The sequence below is a fragment of the Branchiostoma floridae genome, chromosome 14 (assembly GCF_000003815.2).
Source record: "Branchiostoma floridae strain S238N-H82 chromosome 14, Bfl_VNyyK, whole genome shotgun sequence".
In the NCBI taxonomy this organism is placed as follows: Eukaryota; Metazoa; Chordata; class Leptocardii; order Amphioxiformes; family Branchiostomatidae; genus Branchiostoma; species Branchiostoma floridae.
Genome location: NC_049992.1, coordinates 3,413,278 through 3,427,583, shown reverse-complemented (window position 1 = coordinate 3,427,583; position 14,306 = coordinate 3,413,278). Strand labels below are relative to the sequence as shown.

At 40.8% G+C, this 14,306-nt stretch overlaps 1 protein-coding gene across 1 annotated transcript; it reads right to left on the bottom strand.

The window, feature by feature from the left end:
* Nucleotides 1–88: 88 nt before the first annotated feature.
* LOC118430903 (ralA-binding protein 1-like) lies at nucleotides 89–13,426 on the bottom strand. The gene is made up of 16 exons (XM_035841934.1): nucleotides 13,258–13,426; nucleotides 12,137–12,224; nucleotides 11,642–11,741; nucleotides 11,126–11,288; nucleotides 10,567–10,735; nucleotides 9,852–9,971; nucleotides 9,137–9,340; nucleotides 8,231–8,349; nucleotides 7,697–7,827; nucleotides 5,589–5,654; nucleotides 4,700–4,838; nucleotides 3,467–4,013; nucleotides 2,784–2,886; nucleotides 1,812–1,944; nucleotides 1,323–1,385; nucleotides 89–969 (listed from the first exon to the last, which is right to left on the bottom strand). The coding sequence occupies exons 1-16, from the start codon at nucleotides 13,288–13,290 to the stop codon at nucleotides 793–795; spliced, it is 2,355 nt and encodes a 784-aa protein (XP_035697827.1). The 5' UTR covers nucleotides 13,291–13,426; the 3' UTR covers nucleotides 89–792.
* Nucleotides 13,427–14,306: the final 880 nt, after the last annotated feature.

The window sequence follows — 14,306 nt, the reverse complement described above, 5'->3', positions numbered from 1 at the left end:
GTATCTCCGTTACATTTTATCTGACCCTTAGAGTTGCATGATTAAGGAGGGGGATCATTCTGTAGAGACTCTTGTTTTCATCGCGTTATATTTCCATTGTATTATTGCACATCTACACGTTAAACACTACATAGTTTTAGCTTACCTTACAGAGGCAGTTTATACATTTTAATGTACTGCTATGCATGTTGGCAGCACTTGTTATCAAATGTACATTAAACATCATGTCATTCAAAAGAACTTCTTAACGAATGTACGGTAAATACCACATTATTCAAAAGAACTTTTTCTTGTACATGTATGTTCAGGAATCTTAATATATCTGTTAGACATACAAAGATTCTTGAATTGTCTTTGCTTGTGACCAAGCAAACTGGTTACCTGCCCTTCCTTATACGGGTCAAAGCCCGTCTTATCAGAATGGCTCTAGCTGAATAAGCTGCAGCTATACTCCAACCAGCACATTGCTGGTAAGGGTTGCACATCGTCCACCTAAACTGTCAAAACCCAACAAAATGTTATAGATAATGTCTTGAAAAGAGAAAGTTTGCAATTGCCTAAAAGGTATTCTACCTGTCCATAGTGGCTTGATGTGCTAGTGTTATACTGTAAGATAACAAAACCAAACAAATAATATGTTATGGGTTATACCATAAAGGTTGTCTGTAGCATTATCTCTCTGTCTGCAGTGACAGAATGTAGTCTAGTACTTCTGAACTATCAAAAATAATAAAAAACGAACAAACAAATAATATATGATGACATATACCATACAGCTAGTGTTAAGTTTGTCTATAGCGTTGTCTCCCTGTCCACAGTGACTGGCCGTGTTACAGAACCATCTGTAGTCTGTCCGTCCTCCCCACATCCCAGCTCCTCTCTTCTCTGCAGCATCCTGATCTGTACCTTCAGCTGGATGCAGCGCTGGCGCTCACGGTCGATCGCTAGACTAAGGTCCGAGTTTTTGGTCTGTAACGGAAACAAAAAGAGATGTTAAGTTCAGTAGTAGATTGGCAACTTCAGTTGAACACAGTACCACTCACAATCGATTGCCAGATTTGGGTCCAGATTTTTTGGACTGTGGTAAGAAACAGGGAAATCAAAGGACTCATGCAAACAAATCCTTCTTTGTAACATTGCATTTTTTTTAAATACAGCATTATCAATTACATTGTCAATCCAAAGACTCAGGTCTAAGTTTTTGGTCCGTGGAACAGAAATACAGGCCAGTGAGACATCCATGGTAGAATGGGTTATCAAGGAGTTTGTTAGAAAGCTTCTATTTGATTTGAATTTTCAGGCAGATGCAGCATTTTTGTTACCTCCAGTTCTTGGTTCTCCTTGACAAGGTCATCCAGGATGTCTTGTAACTCCTCTTCATCCTCCTGAAGATGCAGTCAAGGTCATTCTGTCTAGTTGTACACAATTTTTGTCCAGTTCCCTTCACAAACTCTAAATATGTCAGGAATTCGTTAACCACTATAATCATTGATCAATATGAACAGAGACTGTGGCCGTTATAAACTTGCTGGCACGTTTGACCATTTGCTGACAACACATATCTGCTAGATCATGTGTTGATAAGAGAGATACTTGTCTGTAACTCTCACGAGTTTATGTTCCGAAGTGATTGGTCATCAGTATTGATCCTGAAGAAGGTGACAGTGGTCATTGAAAATTTGATCTGTGTGTACTTTTATGTGGGAAGAAAGTTTAGCTTTGTACTATGATTACTACAAACACAGATGAGCTTCCATGATACATTGATCAACAAGTTGCTGGGACTGTGATTTGTCTGTAGTAAAGGATACACTGCTGCTGTCACTGCTGTTGTCTGAGCTGTTACTGCTGCTGCTGTGCATCCCGTTCTGCTGTGGGGGCGACGCTGTCTCTCTGCTGTTCATTGCTTCGGCGATCTCCTCCTTCAATTGGTCAATCTCTGTCCTGTATGGAGAAGGGAGAATTACTACTGCTCTGGTCCTAAGCTATTTACTGCCTTGACTGTCTCTTGACCTCCTTTAACTAGACAATCTCTGTTCTATAAAATATGAAAAATAGGACAGACAAGGAAAACTGTTACTACTTAATCATAGCATTATGGCTTGATCCTGTCTACCCCTTTCAACTGGTCAATTACTGTCCTGTATACAAATGGACAACAATAAACTTACCAGAGTGTGAAATTATAATTTTCATTTTCTGCTCAAAGAGTACAAGGTACTAGTACGTGTATTTTTTAGGGAAAGTGATTATGTCCATATTTCCTGAAAGCGTACTTTTACCTTGTTATATATTAGTAACTTTAACAAGACCCTACAGGTATGCATACAACTGTAAGTTTCTGTGAAACATAAAAACATTTTTTTGCAGTCTGACCTTTCCTTCTCTATTCTGGACTGCAGGTTGGTCTGTAGAGCTATCAGCTATCAGTCAGGTAAGTGTGTGTGGTTAACGGACAAGTTAACTCTTGGTTGATTAACAGAAAAACTTTTGTAAGTTTGTTGCCTCACCTCTCCTTCTCTATTCTGGACTGCAGGTTGGTCTGTAGAGCCATCAGCACAGCTATGAGTCAGGTAAGTGTGTGTGGTTAACGGGAAAAGTTAACTCTTGTGTGGTACACAGAAAACTTTAGTAAGTTTGTTGCCTCACCTCTCCTTCTCTATTCTGGACTGCAGGTTGGTCTGTAGAGCCATCAGCTAGCAGTTAGGTAAGAATGTGTGGTTAACGGACAAGTTAACTATTAGTTGGTTAACAGAAAAACTTTTGTAAGTTTGTTGCCTCACCTTTCCTTCTCTATTCTGGACTGCAGGTTGGTCTGTAGAGCCATCAGTTCCTCCTGCTCAGCTATCAGGGCTGCCTCTTCCTCCAGCAACAACTCCAGCTCTTCTGTGGAACAAGCAACAACATAATATGCATCAATATTTTCTGTCATAACCAACTTACAGCTACTTTCCATTTGTTAAAGAAAGTGTCCTGTATGTTGACAAAGGTTAGACATCCAGGTAAACATTTTGAATGATGATTCAATCTGTACAACTGGATGTGATTACTTCTGGACATTTTGAGTGACATCTGCCACTTCCTCTAGTAACAACTCCAGCTCTTCTTTAGAACAAGCAACCACACATTACATTGTCAATACATTCTGTTACTACAAAGTCTCAGCATCTCGTTAAATGTTCAGTACGTTGGAGAAAGTTACACCTTGTACCATCTTCAACACTTTCAACATATCGATCAAACAATAGTTAAAGACAATGGCATTAAGTCTCAACAACTGGATATAATTTGAGAATTACTTCTGGACGTTTTGACTGACATCCATCACTTTCCTTTGTCAGTGCCACCGGAGAAGAATGACAGATGTCAGTTGAAACATCTGGAGGTAATTTCCAAATCTTATCCAGTTGCAGCAGAGATGGATTTGTCTTAAAACAAAGTATCCAGAGTTTTGTGATGTTCTCACCATCATCTTCCTCCTCCTCTTCCTGTTCCTTCATCTTCTCCTTCTCCTCCTCCTGATGGACCACTGCTGCCTCCACAGCTGCTGCCGGTTCCTCCTTCTCTTTCTGTTCTTCTGCCTCCTCCTTAGCAACAATGCTAACCTCTTCCTTCTGGTCAGAAGGTTTCTCGATTTCCTTTTCTTCTTCTTTTTCTTCTTCCACCTTCTTTTCCTCCTGCTTCACTGCTTCAGCTGGTGATGACTTTTTCTCAACTTGTTTCTTTTCAGCTAGTTTCTTCTCAGCTGGTTTCTTTTCTGCTGGTTTCTTTTGTGCTGGTTTCTTTTCTGCCGGTTTCTTCTCAGCTGGTTTCTTTTGTGCTGGTTTCTTCTCAGTTACTTTCTTTTCTGCTGGTTTCTCCTCGGCTGGCTTCTCTATAGCAGCTGATTTAGTCTCTGGTTCTTTTGTGTCCTTCTCCTTCGGTTTGGTCTCTGTTGGTTTGCTTTCCTTTTCCTTCTGTTTGGTGCTGGTTTTGGCAGCAGATGAAGCGTAGGTTGTTTTGGCCCGCTTCAGCTGTATTCAGACACACAATAAAAGACATTAAGAGACAGTAGCCTCTACCAGGCTTCGTGGATCAGTGGTCTAATTGTAGAAATTGGCCAAATAGAGTCATAGTACCCTAGGGGAGACGGACCGCCAGAAATCCTCACCATGATAATCTCCATGTGGTGACTCAGAGGATAATGTTTTTTTTCTGGCCGGCCGATCCCCTAGCGCACTATTGACTCTATTTGGCCATTTTCTACAATTAGACCACCGATCCACGAAGCCTGGTAGAGGCTAAAGAGACAGGACAACGAGTGAATTGCATGCAGGACTTGAGGCTTGGGCCTTACACTTGGGAGGAAGTGAGGAAACATGCACTGGATAGAAGAGACTGCAGGAAGTGGTGGTCTGCATGTGAGCCTACTGAAATGCAGTTAAGAGGAGAAGAAGACCCTAGAAGAGACCAAAGACTCTGTCTTAAACATAAACTTAGAAACTGAATCAAGATGTAACAAGCACATTTAAGTCTATTGTCTCTTCAGTTGTGTAATGATCATTTGTATCACCCAGCATCTTCAAGAAACTTGTTAAGACTTTAAGAAGCTGGTTTAAGACTCTCATCTGTCTCTTGAGCTGTGTGATGATTCTCTGCACCTTCCAGCAACTTTAAGAAACCTGTTTTAAGATGTAAGAAGCAGGTCTAAAACCCTCACCTGTCTCTTGAGCTGTGTGATGATCCGCTGCACCTCCCAGAGTCTCTCCTCCTTCTCCGGATCCTCCACTCCGGCTCCAAGCTCCGAGTGGAGCTGCTCCAAGAGCGCCTCCTGCCGCTGCAGTTCCTCCTCAATAGAACTGGGCAAACAGATACCCATCATTCCTCACATCACCATGACAATGACCCTTGCCCCCCCACTACCACTTTGGTTTGCAAAAGCGCCTCCTACCGCTGCAGTTCCTCCTCTATAGAACTGGGCACACAATTACCTATCATTCCTCACATCACCTTGACCCTAGGGATTGCAGGAGCGCCTCCTATTGCTGCAGTTCCACCAAAGTTTTGTTTTGCAAAAAGGCTGTACACTTAACACATTTTATATTACAACGTCTACAATCAAAAAAGACAAACTATAAAAAAGGTGGGACTAAATATAAAAAAAGTGGAAAACCCACACAAAGGTAGAGCATGACACAGATATCCCAGAAAACAAATCAAAGTTTCTTGAGATACTTAAAAATGCACAGCAAAAAAAGAAAAGAAAAGAAAGATGATGACTTGCACCTTCTACCCATCAAGACCCTTCTTCAGTACCATACACAAGAAGCTGCCAGCAAGGTGTTGTACATGTATAACGTTACAGTGTTAAATGTGAGGACAAGGAAGTTAGAATGATGATAAATGTACTGATGTGTTAGCAGAGTGATAAGGTTAGAGTTAAGCTATGAGTGTGTTATGAGTGAGGTAAGTTGAGGGGGGAGTGTGTTATTGAGCAGATACATATAAGTTGAGGGAAGTGGTGTGTGAGTAAGGAGACTTAAAACCATTTTAAACCTCCTTTAAGGTTTAGAAGTCTTTTAAAACCTCCTTTGTGTGAGTAACACTACCTGGGGCTGTCGGGAATGTCATCCAAGTTCATGGTAGAGCTCTCCCATCGGAGGGGACGGCCCACCCTGCAAGCACGTGCACAGGTTAGCACACATGCACGTGCGCACATGCACACATCATGGCACAGGTGCACACTACACACATGCACACAGGTTAGCACACATGCGCGTGTGCACATCCACACATCATGGCATAGGTGCACACAACACACATGCACACAGGTAAGCACACATGCACGTGCACAAATGGATTAGACATCATGCACACATCATGACATAGGTACACACGACACACATGCATAACACAGATGCACACAGGATAGCACACATGCATGCAACATACATTGTACATGCATGAGCACATGCATTGTGCCCTTCACACATGCATTACATCATACATGTACATCCACACACAAAAGCACACATGCATGAATTGTACACTGCACTGCACATACACATGTACATACACACATCATAGCTCACATGCAGACTGTACAATCATGCACAACACACTACATACATATACATGCACAATACACATGCACTCCATGCATATTGTACATGAATATACATACATGTACACAAAAAACACACATACATTACATGCAGGCTTTTACATGTAGCTAGGATGTCCAAATTTCTTGCCGTTCGGTGAGCGCTGAAGGTGGGAGTATTGCAGGGGGTCTGGGGACATCCTCACTCAGAAAATTGTGAAATTTATAACTCTCTCAAACACCATTTCCCACATTTTGAGGTGCAAATTTAGGGGAATGAAGCAAATTCACTGTCAGACAGGACACATGTGACCTGTAGCATCCCTGGTCAATCAGAATTTCATGCTTGTCATTGCTCCCAATGTAAGGCCGTACAATTTGAGTTATTTTTTTAACAGGCCCTACAATGTACGCCTGTAATGTATGGCTGCCTGGCTAACGGCCTGATAACATGCTGGCGTCCAAAACATGCATACTTGGACGCGTTAGCACATATACACTACACATGCATACACAGTAGCACACATGCACTGCACTGTACTAATGTCATAAGAACAAATACACATTTCACATATGCTTACACACACATGCATAAATTCGTTAGCACACAAAAAAAAACATATGGTTTGACATAAATGAACAAAGTTATGAACAACAAAAACATTGTCAACTGTAACAGTGATTCCATACAACAGAGAAAAGATATTTGTGTTGTTACCTGCTCATACCTCTCTGACTTTCAACCTCTCTGGTTCAACTTTACTCTTTTAAGACCAGTTACACAATATGTGCATGAAAGTGTTATAATACTTATATATGCACAATGTACATACAGTGGACCGGTGACATTATACACTGTTAAGTTAACATTGAGTGCAGGTTAGGGGGTTTTTGGATATGGCTTATGTTGTTTTGTGTACGTTGTGGTGCTTATAAACATGATGTCATAAAAAATTATCTCCAAGAGCAAAAGGAAAAATATTGTCGCATGTATATATATCAATGATGTCAGTCCCCATACAATGAATTAACCAAAAAAACATGTATGTACTACAGAACATTAAGGTGGTCTTTTTTTTTAAACCACAAAAATACCAGCGCTGCTGCCTTGCCTGTCCACAGTATCGCCCCTTTTTTTTTCAACAAAACGAATTATGAGCAAAACAAAAAGCTGTGCAAAAAGACTGATAACATGACCAAAAGCAGAAAAGAAAAACAACTACAAAACCACAATAGGAAGTAAACTTGATCATGTGTCTAATCCTTAAGATAAAAAGGTTTTTTTACAAGCCCACACCTCCTTCCTTCTCTTAGTCTTACACTTACCTGCTTTTAACATAAAACAAATAGGCAAAACAATGTTCAGTTTCAAGCAGTAACTACATTACTATAGACTCTATCAGACGGGAGCCCCTAAGTCTAAGTAAGTCTACCAGGCTCCACAGGTCACTGGAAAGGCTCCTTAGGTCGCAAACTGTGCTCCCTGGCTATCTAACTCCTCTGTAGTGTTTTCTGTCTTATTTGGCCTATTTCTCCTATTTTTCCAGTGACCTGCAGAGCCTGCATGGTAGAGGCTAACATTACTAAGCATACAAAATAAATGTAATTCCGTACTTTCTGATGCCGTCATCTCCAAACAGCTGATCGTGGTGCGAGAAGAAAGCATTGAGAACCCGGTGGCTAATGTTCAGTGTGGGGCTCAACACGATGGAGATGTTCTGTAGGTTCATCTTGGTTTCTGCTTCCTTAAAGGGAAAAGAAAAGTAAGATATACATTATCACAAGATGTCCAGCACTGGAATAACACATCACATACATAAGAAAGTGTTGAGCATGGCTGATGTTGAAAGTTGGGCTCAACACAATGGAGATGTTCTGTAGGTTCATCTTTGTTTCTGCTTCCTAAAAGGGACAAACAAGGAAGATACTCATTATCACAAATATATCCAGTAATGTAATAACACATCAGATACATAAGAAAGTGTTGAGCATGGCTGATGTTGTGTTGGACTCAGCACGATGTAGATGTTCTGTAGGTTCATCTTGGTTTCAGCTTCCTGGGATAGAAGTGAGATAGACATTGGTACAAGACGTCCAGTACAGTGTTGTTCGACCGTCAAACAAACAAACAAACAGGTGTGTACGTACCCTGTCCATGATGTGCACCATGTGCTGTATGAGCCAGGTGATCAGTAAACGGTTACAGGTAGGCAGCTGGTATAACATCTGGATCAGCGCAGCGATTCGTTCATCCTCACCAGGTAGGGCTGGAACAGGTGTGGAGCATGGTGCAACTGTGTTAGCATTGGATAGTGGAGTTTTCTTTCACACAACCGGTAATGTCTCACCTAATTACATTTCGAAGCAGCACTCCAGTCAGAAAGTCAGAGGAAGGTACATTGTAGGTATCAAGACGTATGCACCTGAGACCTTACTAGTTGTGTAAAAGAAGCTTCAATTTCAAAGTTCTACCAACCTGATAGAATTGTTTTCAGAAGTGTTATCATTCATAATATACTGTTCTAGAACTAGAAATACTGGGTGAAGCTGCCACCGCGAAAACCGCGAACGTTTCTGCAATTACAGTACTTTTGTCCACCCAGCATTGAAGTTGTGCATCTTATGTTTCACTGTGAGTAAGATGTTGCAAGTTTCTCTCTACTCTACTACTACTCAGTCCCAACGCAATATGTAGTAGCCATAGGAACAGTCTGTCTGTCCACAAAGGGATTTCCACCTCGGGCAGTCATTATACCCCTGTCACATTATCCACGATCTTCGGGCGTATCGATGGAATATCGGCCATACGTGTATTTAAAATTTTAAGATCGAGAGAGGGTTGCGCATATTTTTCACCTGAAAGCCGTCCCTGTCACATATAAGCCATACTTTGTACCTTGTGCAATTGTTGTGCAATTAAGTCATTATTATAAGCAAGGCTTGGCAATTGCCGCAGAATCGACGTCCGATCGATTTTCGCCAAATGTGACGGGTATTAGCCAGTCTAGTTGCAAGTTGCTAAAAGGAAACAACAAGACCAGAACATGTTTGCACCTGAAGCATCTTCAAACCCAGGTAGCAGCTCCATGGTGAGTACAGGGTCAGGTAACTCTCTCAGGTAAGTCTTCAGGAGGCCCGCCACCGTGTGGGGGTCATGGTCCTGCAGGTCGACAACCTCACCGTGGTCATACGCAGCACGCAGGGCGTCGACCTGGGACTTCACGGGTGAGATACGGTAGATCCCCTCTGTAGACAAACCTGGGGACAGGTGAGATATACAAGTGAGAAATACTTGGGGACAGGTGAGATATACAGGTGAGATTTGGGAACAGGTGAGATATATGGGTGAGAAATACCAGAGGACAGATGTAGCTGGGAAGTTGCCATCAAGACTGGCTTCATATTTACATGCAAGCATGTCTAATAATCCTCGACTGACAAGGACAATAAACTGGATAGTAAGTGAGTGTGAGAGTGAGAAATATCGAAGGACAGATGAAGAACAGCTAATAAAGGACAGGTGAGAAACATCTAAGGATAGGGAAGACACACAGGTATAAAATATCTAATGACATGTCATACATATAGCTGGAAAACAACTGATTGCAGGTGGACATACTGATGAAAAACATCTCTCACCTGGACCACATTCACATTTCTCTTGTCCAACTGTACTGTCTAAGGCAATACAATGTGTCTCATCTTTAACATATATGTGGTTACAGTTCTGTAATGTAATACTAGTAGACTGCTGTAGACAGTTCCATACCTCTCTCCTCTATGAAGTCCAGACAGTCTCTGAAGATGGCTGGTAATTCGATCCCGTCGATCAGCTTGGACCGTTCCACTGCCTCATCCAGGGGGATCCCGAAGATGGGCTGGGGCGGCTCTAGAAAAAAAAGAAAAAAAAGTGCTGAACCCAACTATATTCACTCCCAATGTTGTATACCAATGTAAAGGCTTTTCCTCAGATTCTGTTTTCATGGTTATCTTAGAGTATACATTACCATACTGTCCATTTTGACATTTTTATGATGGTTTAATGCTTTCATCATTATCATCATCCGGGGATGCTGGTTGCACGGATGGCCATGCATTTTTTTTTTTTTCAGTGATCCCTTTAGTGCAAATTCAAAACCACTGCAAAAATGCTTATTCTGTATTTTGCCTACTAGTAGTCATATTGTTTGTACCTTGTTTCAACTGCAAACTTAAACGATCACAAATGCTCCATTGACTATGACTACCGCTAAATCAAACGTGAAGGTGTTTTTTTGTGTATCAAAAATAAGAAATAAAACTGGTGTGGCCTGTATCTGTATCTGTCTCTATACAGCTGGTATGACCCCCCTTCAGCGTAACACACCAGCTTCACAGGCACGGGGCATGGCAACAGCTGGTTAAATTACACTGTCACAACCTGTTACACCTAGCTTTTGCACAGCTATCTGGAAATGCAAAAACTATCCTAGCTCCTCTCCCACCTCTGGCCGGTGAGCTGAGTTCATCCGCTGACAGAGCCTGTGCCTGGGACGGAGACTTGGCCTCCTTAGCCTCCCGCTTCCTCCCAGACTTCTCCTTAAAGCTGTAGGATCTTAAGATGTCTGGGGTCAGGTCTCGGGGCAGGCTGGAGGACTTCTTCTTCTCCTTCTCCTAAAGGTGAAACAGAAATGAAGTTAAGAGGCAGGATACAAGTGTTCCTATCCTAATATGAATAAAGGTGTTTATAAACTTCTGTGCAAGAAATACATCGTGTGTTTAATGCAGAACAGATTCAACATTGCCAAACTGTCACAAATACACCTAAATGATGGGGGAAACTATGTTAAACTTTAAATTTGTAATAGTTATCATTTGTATAAACATTTCAACAACACGAAAAGAACCAACTTGTCTTTATGTAAAAACAAAATCTCACAAAGGCATCTTACTATAAACTTAGAATTTGGTTGACTGCTCATTCATTAACTACTATATACAGTATATTCATCTTTTTTTTTACAACTTTTGTTACCGAGAAAAAATATATTATGATGAGAATACCTTATGATGAGACTTTTCTTCCTTTTTCTCCTTCTCCTTTTCCTTAGCCTTTTCTTTCTCCTTGTCTTTGTCCTTGTCTCGCTCCTTGTCTTTGAACTTCCTCTTGGAGTTCTGAGAGAAGCGGTTGCGAAACAAACCCTTCCGTTTTCCTTTACTGGGGCTCCTGGGATTTAACACAAGACAGTTATTCACATGTCATTCGCATGTTTATAAACTTTATGGGCTCAATCATAACCAACAAGAAATCTTTTCACACAAGGAAAGGTTTACACAATGATGGTTAGACATCAACAAAACTGATCAAGAAAAATATTTGGGGATCAGTCTTCAGTTTTCTACTTTAAGTGACTTTGATACATGTACTTTTGACAACTTAAAGTATTCTTTTAATCTTTGATAAGTTAAGAAAACACTTAACTTCCCACAATTATGTCATAAGAACAGTTAAAACAGACTTGACTGGAGTCTTGCCTTGACCTAGAAGTTTAAGACATAAGATAGCCAAGATAGACTCACTCTTCGTCTGAATCCTCCTCCTCGAAGGCCACGTACCCCGGCGCCTTGTCCTTCTTGTGTTTATCCTTCTTCTTCAGACTCTCCTTCTCCTCCTCCTCATCTGTCAATCATAGGGGCAAAGGTCAGTGTTCTGCAATAATGCAGAATGTCAACAAAATTTCGTTCTGCAATATGGAAATATTTCCTGTAAATACACTAGCATTTAAATCATATCTAGTTTTGTGATGCATAGCATTATACTAGTAATTGTAATTCTTTATTCTCTCACTCTATTTTTAATTTCTTCAAAGATGATCCGTCTCTACTGGGAAGTTAGCATTCCCTGATACATGTACCACCATACCAAAGGTCTTTTATCCAACTTGCTATGACACCTTCTTCAGTTGCCTGCAAACTGACACCAACTTAAGTTACATGAATGAGACTCTCAGGATAATTTTGACCCCTGCACGTGTGTAGCAGCTACAAGCCTACATAGTATATAGCTACCCTTACCATGTTCTGGCTCCATATCCACCTCTGCAAAGTCGTTCTCCCTGTTATACAGCCCTGGGAACTCTCCACTGTCCTCTTCCATGTGGCCCTGAAAGGTACAACTTGTCACTTCTTAGTGAGGGTCTGCATGCTCTTTTCCGTAAGGTGTAGGCAGCCCATTTTTATTTCCCGTAACTCATAGGGAAAACCATCTTATCTACATAATTCGTAGCAAGGCAACCAAATTTAGCGTAATTGCCTTCCTTCATTTAGCGTAATACGTAGGGGCTTCTGAATTCAGCATAAATCGTTGTCGGGACTCCCCATGCAGACGCTCCTTAGTGAGACAACATGTATTTCAGTATGATTGCTCTGTGATGTCCCTGTCTGTGGTGTATTGATGTACTACCAGACCACATAGTGACATAGACTGATTTTTTAGTGATTATCATATCTCTCATGAGATAGTTTTAAACAACTAACACTTACAACTCAATGTGACCCGTGGGAGGGCTGTACGACCGATAGTGACAATGGCGTGCTGTGCATTTGTATGATTCAAGTTGTCACTCAGTCCGGACACTTGTATTACAATGTTATCATGGCCATTATATCTATATATACCTAGAGTATATGTACATGTATAAGACATAAAGAAACATGTATGAACAATAACTGCACTGATAGCTGATGTCAAAATACTGTCTCGCTATTTGTTTACTCTTGGACAACCATATTATGATAGAAGAATATGGAGTTTAGTTTCCACAAACCAACGTTTAACTTATTTAGTACAAACAGTCATATTGCAAATTGTGTCTCTTTTCTAAAACTGTTTGTTCAGCAAAGGTTAGGTAGTGCCTGTGGTGCAAACTGAGCATCTGGGGGTAGGGGGTTACTTGTCTTGAAGTTGAAGGGTAGAGGGCAAAACAACAACCTGTCTGCCTAAAAAATAATCATCTGACACTGACAGCAAAACACTTCACTGCAGTCCACAATACGCACTTCAATCATGACTATTTCGTGATTTTTGTAAAAGGATTCCTATTTCTAAAGGCTTATCAGAGAAGCCAAAGATCCTAAGCAACAGTATAGTCCTGAATGATGAAGAATAGATTGAAGCATATCTAGTTCACCCTCACCTCCTCTTGACAGTGCTCTATTCCACTCATCATGTTAATAAAGAAACGGCGTTTTTGCCGCAAAAGTTAAGAAAGTAAAGATAACAATGAGAGGAAGAAGAGAAGTGGCAGCACCTATCACCTTCAGGTACAAGAAATAAAAGCTGAAACGGAACAAACAAACTTACAAACTAACTGAAAGAAACGTCTGATTTTCCAGACAGCGCCGCCATCTTGGATTGGTCTTGTGCCCAGGGGTGAGGGTGACGTCATCAGTGTGACCTCGTTCCCAGATAATGTAGACTAAGATTTATCAAACATGTTGAGTTGAGTTGCGAAGTAAGAACCATGCAATAGAAAGAAGAAAGCAATATAAAAACTGTATACTTAAGAATGGAACAACAAGTCCTTGGATGAGCCCACTCTAACCTATACAATGGGGTCTAACTTAACCTGTTGACAGTGTTGCAAACTAGGGAGATTTCTTCTGAATCTGATACAAAAACCAGCAATGAAAACTGGATTTTCAGAAAAGCTTACTTTTAGATATGATTTCCATCATATGTTCAGGTACCATTTGAACCTTTAATGCCCTTCTCTTGACGAATCTTGTTTTTGCTGGCCTTATTCGATACCGCAGCTTTTAAAAGGTGTTCCCTGACAAGAAACACCTGTTCTGCCATTCCTTCCACAACCTAAGCAATATTACAGCGTCAAAGTGGAAATATTCTGAATAAGGCAATCTGCATGATATTGACATCTACTGCACTGTATTCTCACATTTACATCATAATTTGATACTTTGAGCGGTTAAAAACAGCCCAGCGACAAGTTGCCCGAGGATATTCCTTATTATTGTACCCCTCAAAAATAAAGACTTGATCTGGAATCCTTGTGCAACTCATTCCCGCGCTGTTTTTAACGGCTCAATTTATGAAATAATGATGTAAATGTGCTAAAATAGTGCATTAGATGTCATTATACAGACTGACTTATTCAGAATATTTCCACTTTTAACAATGTGATATTGCTTAGGTTGCCTTTAACAAATAAGCATTCTTTTAATTTTC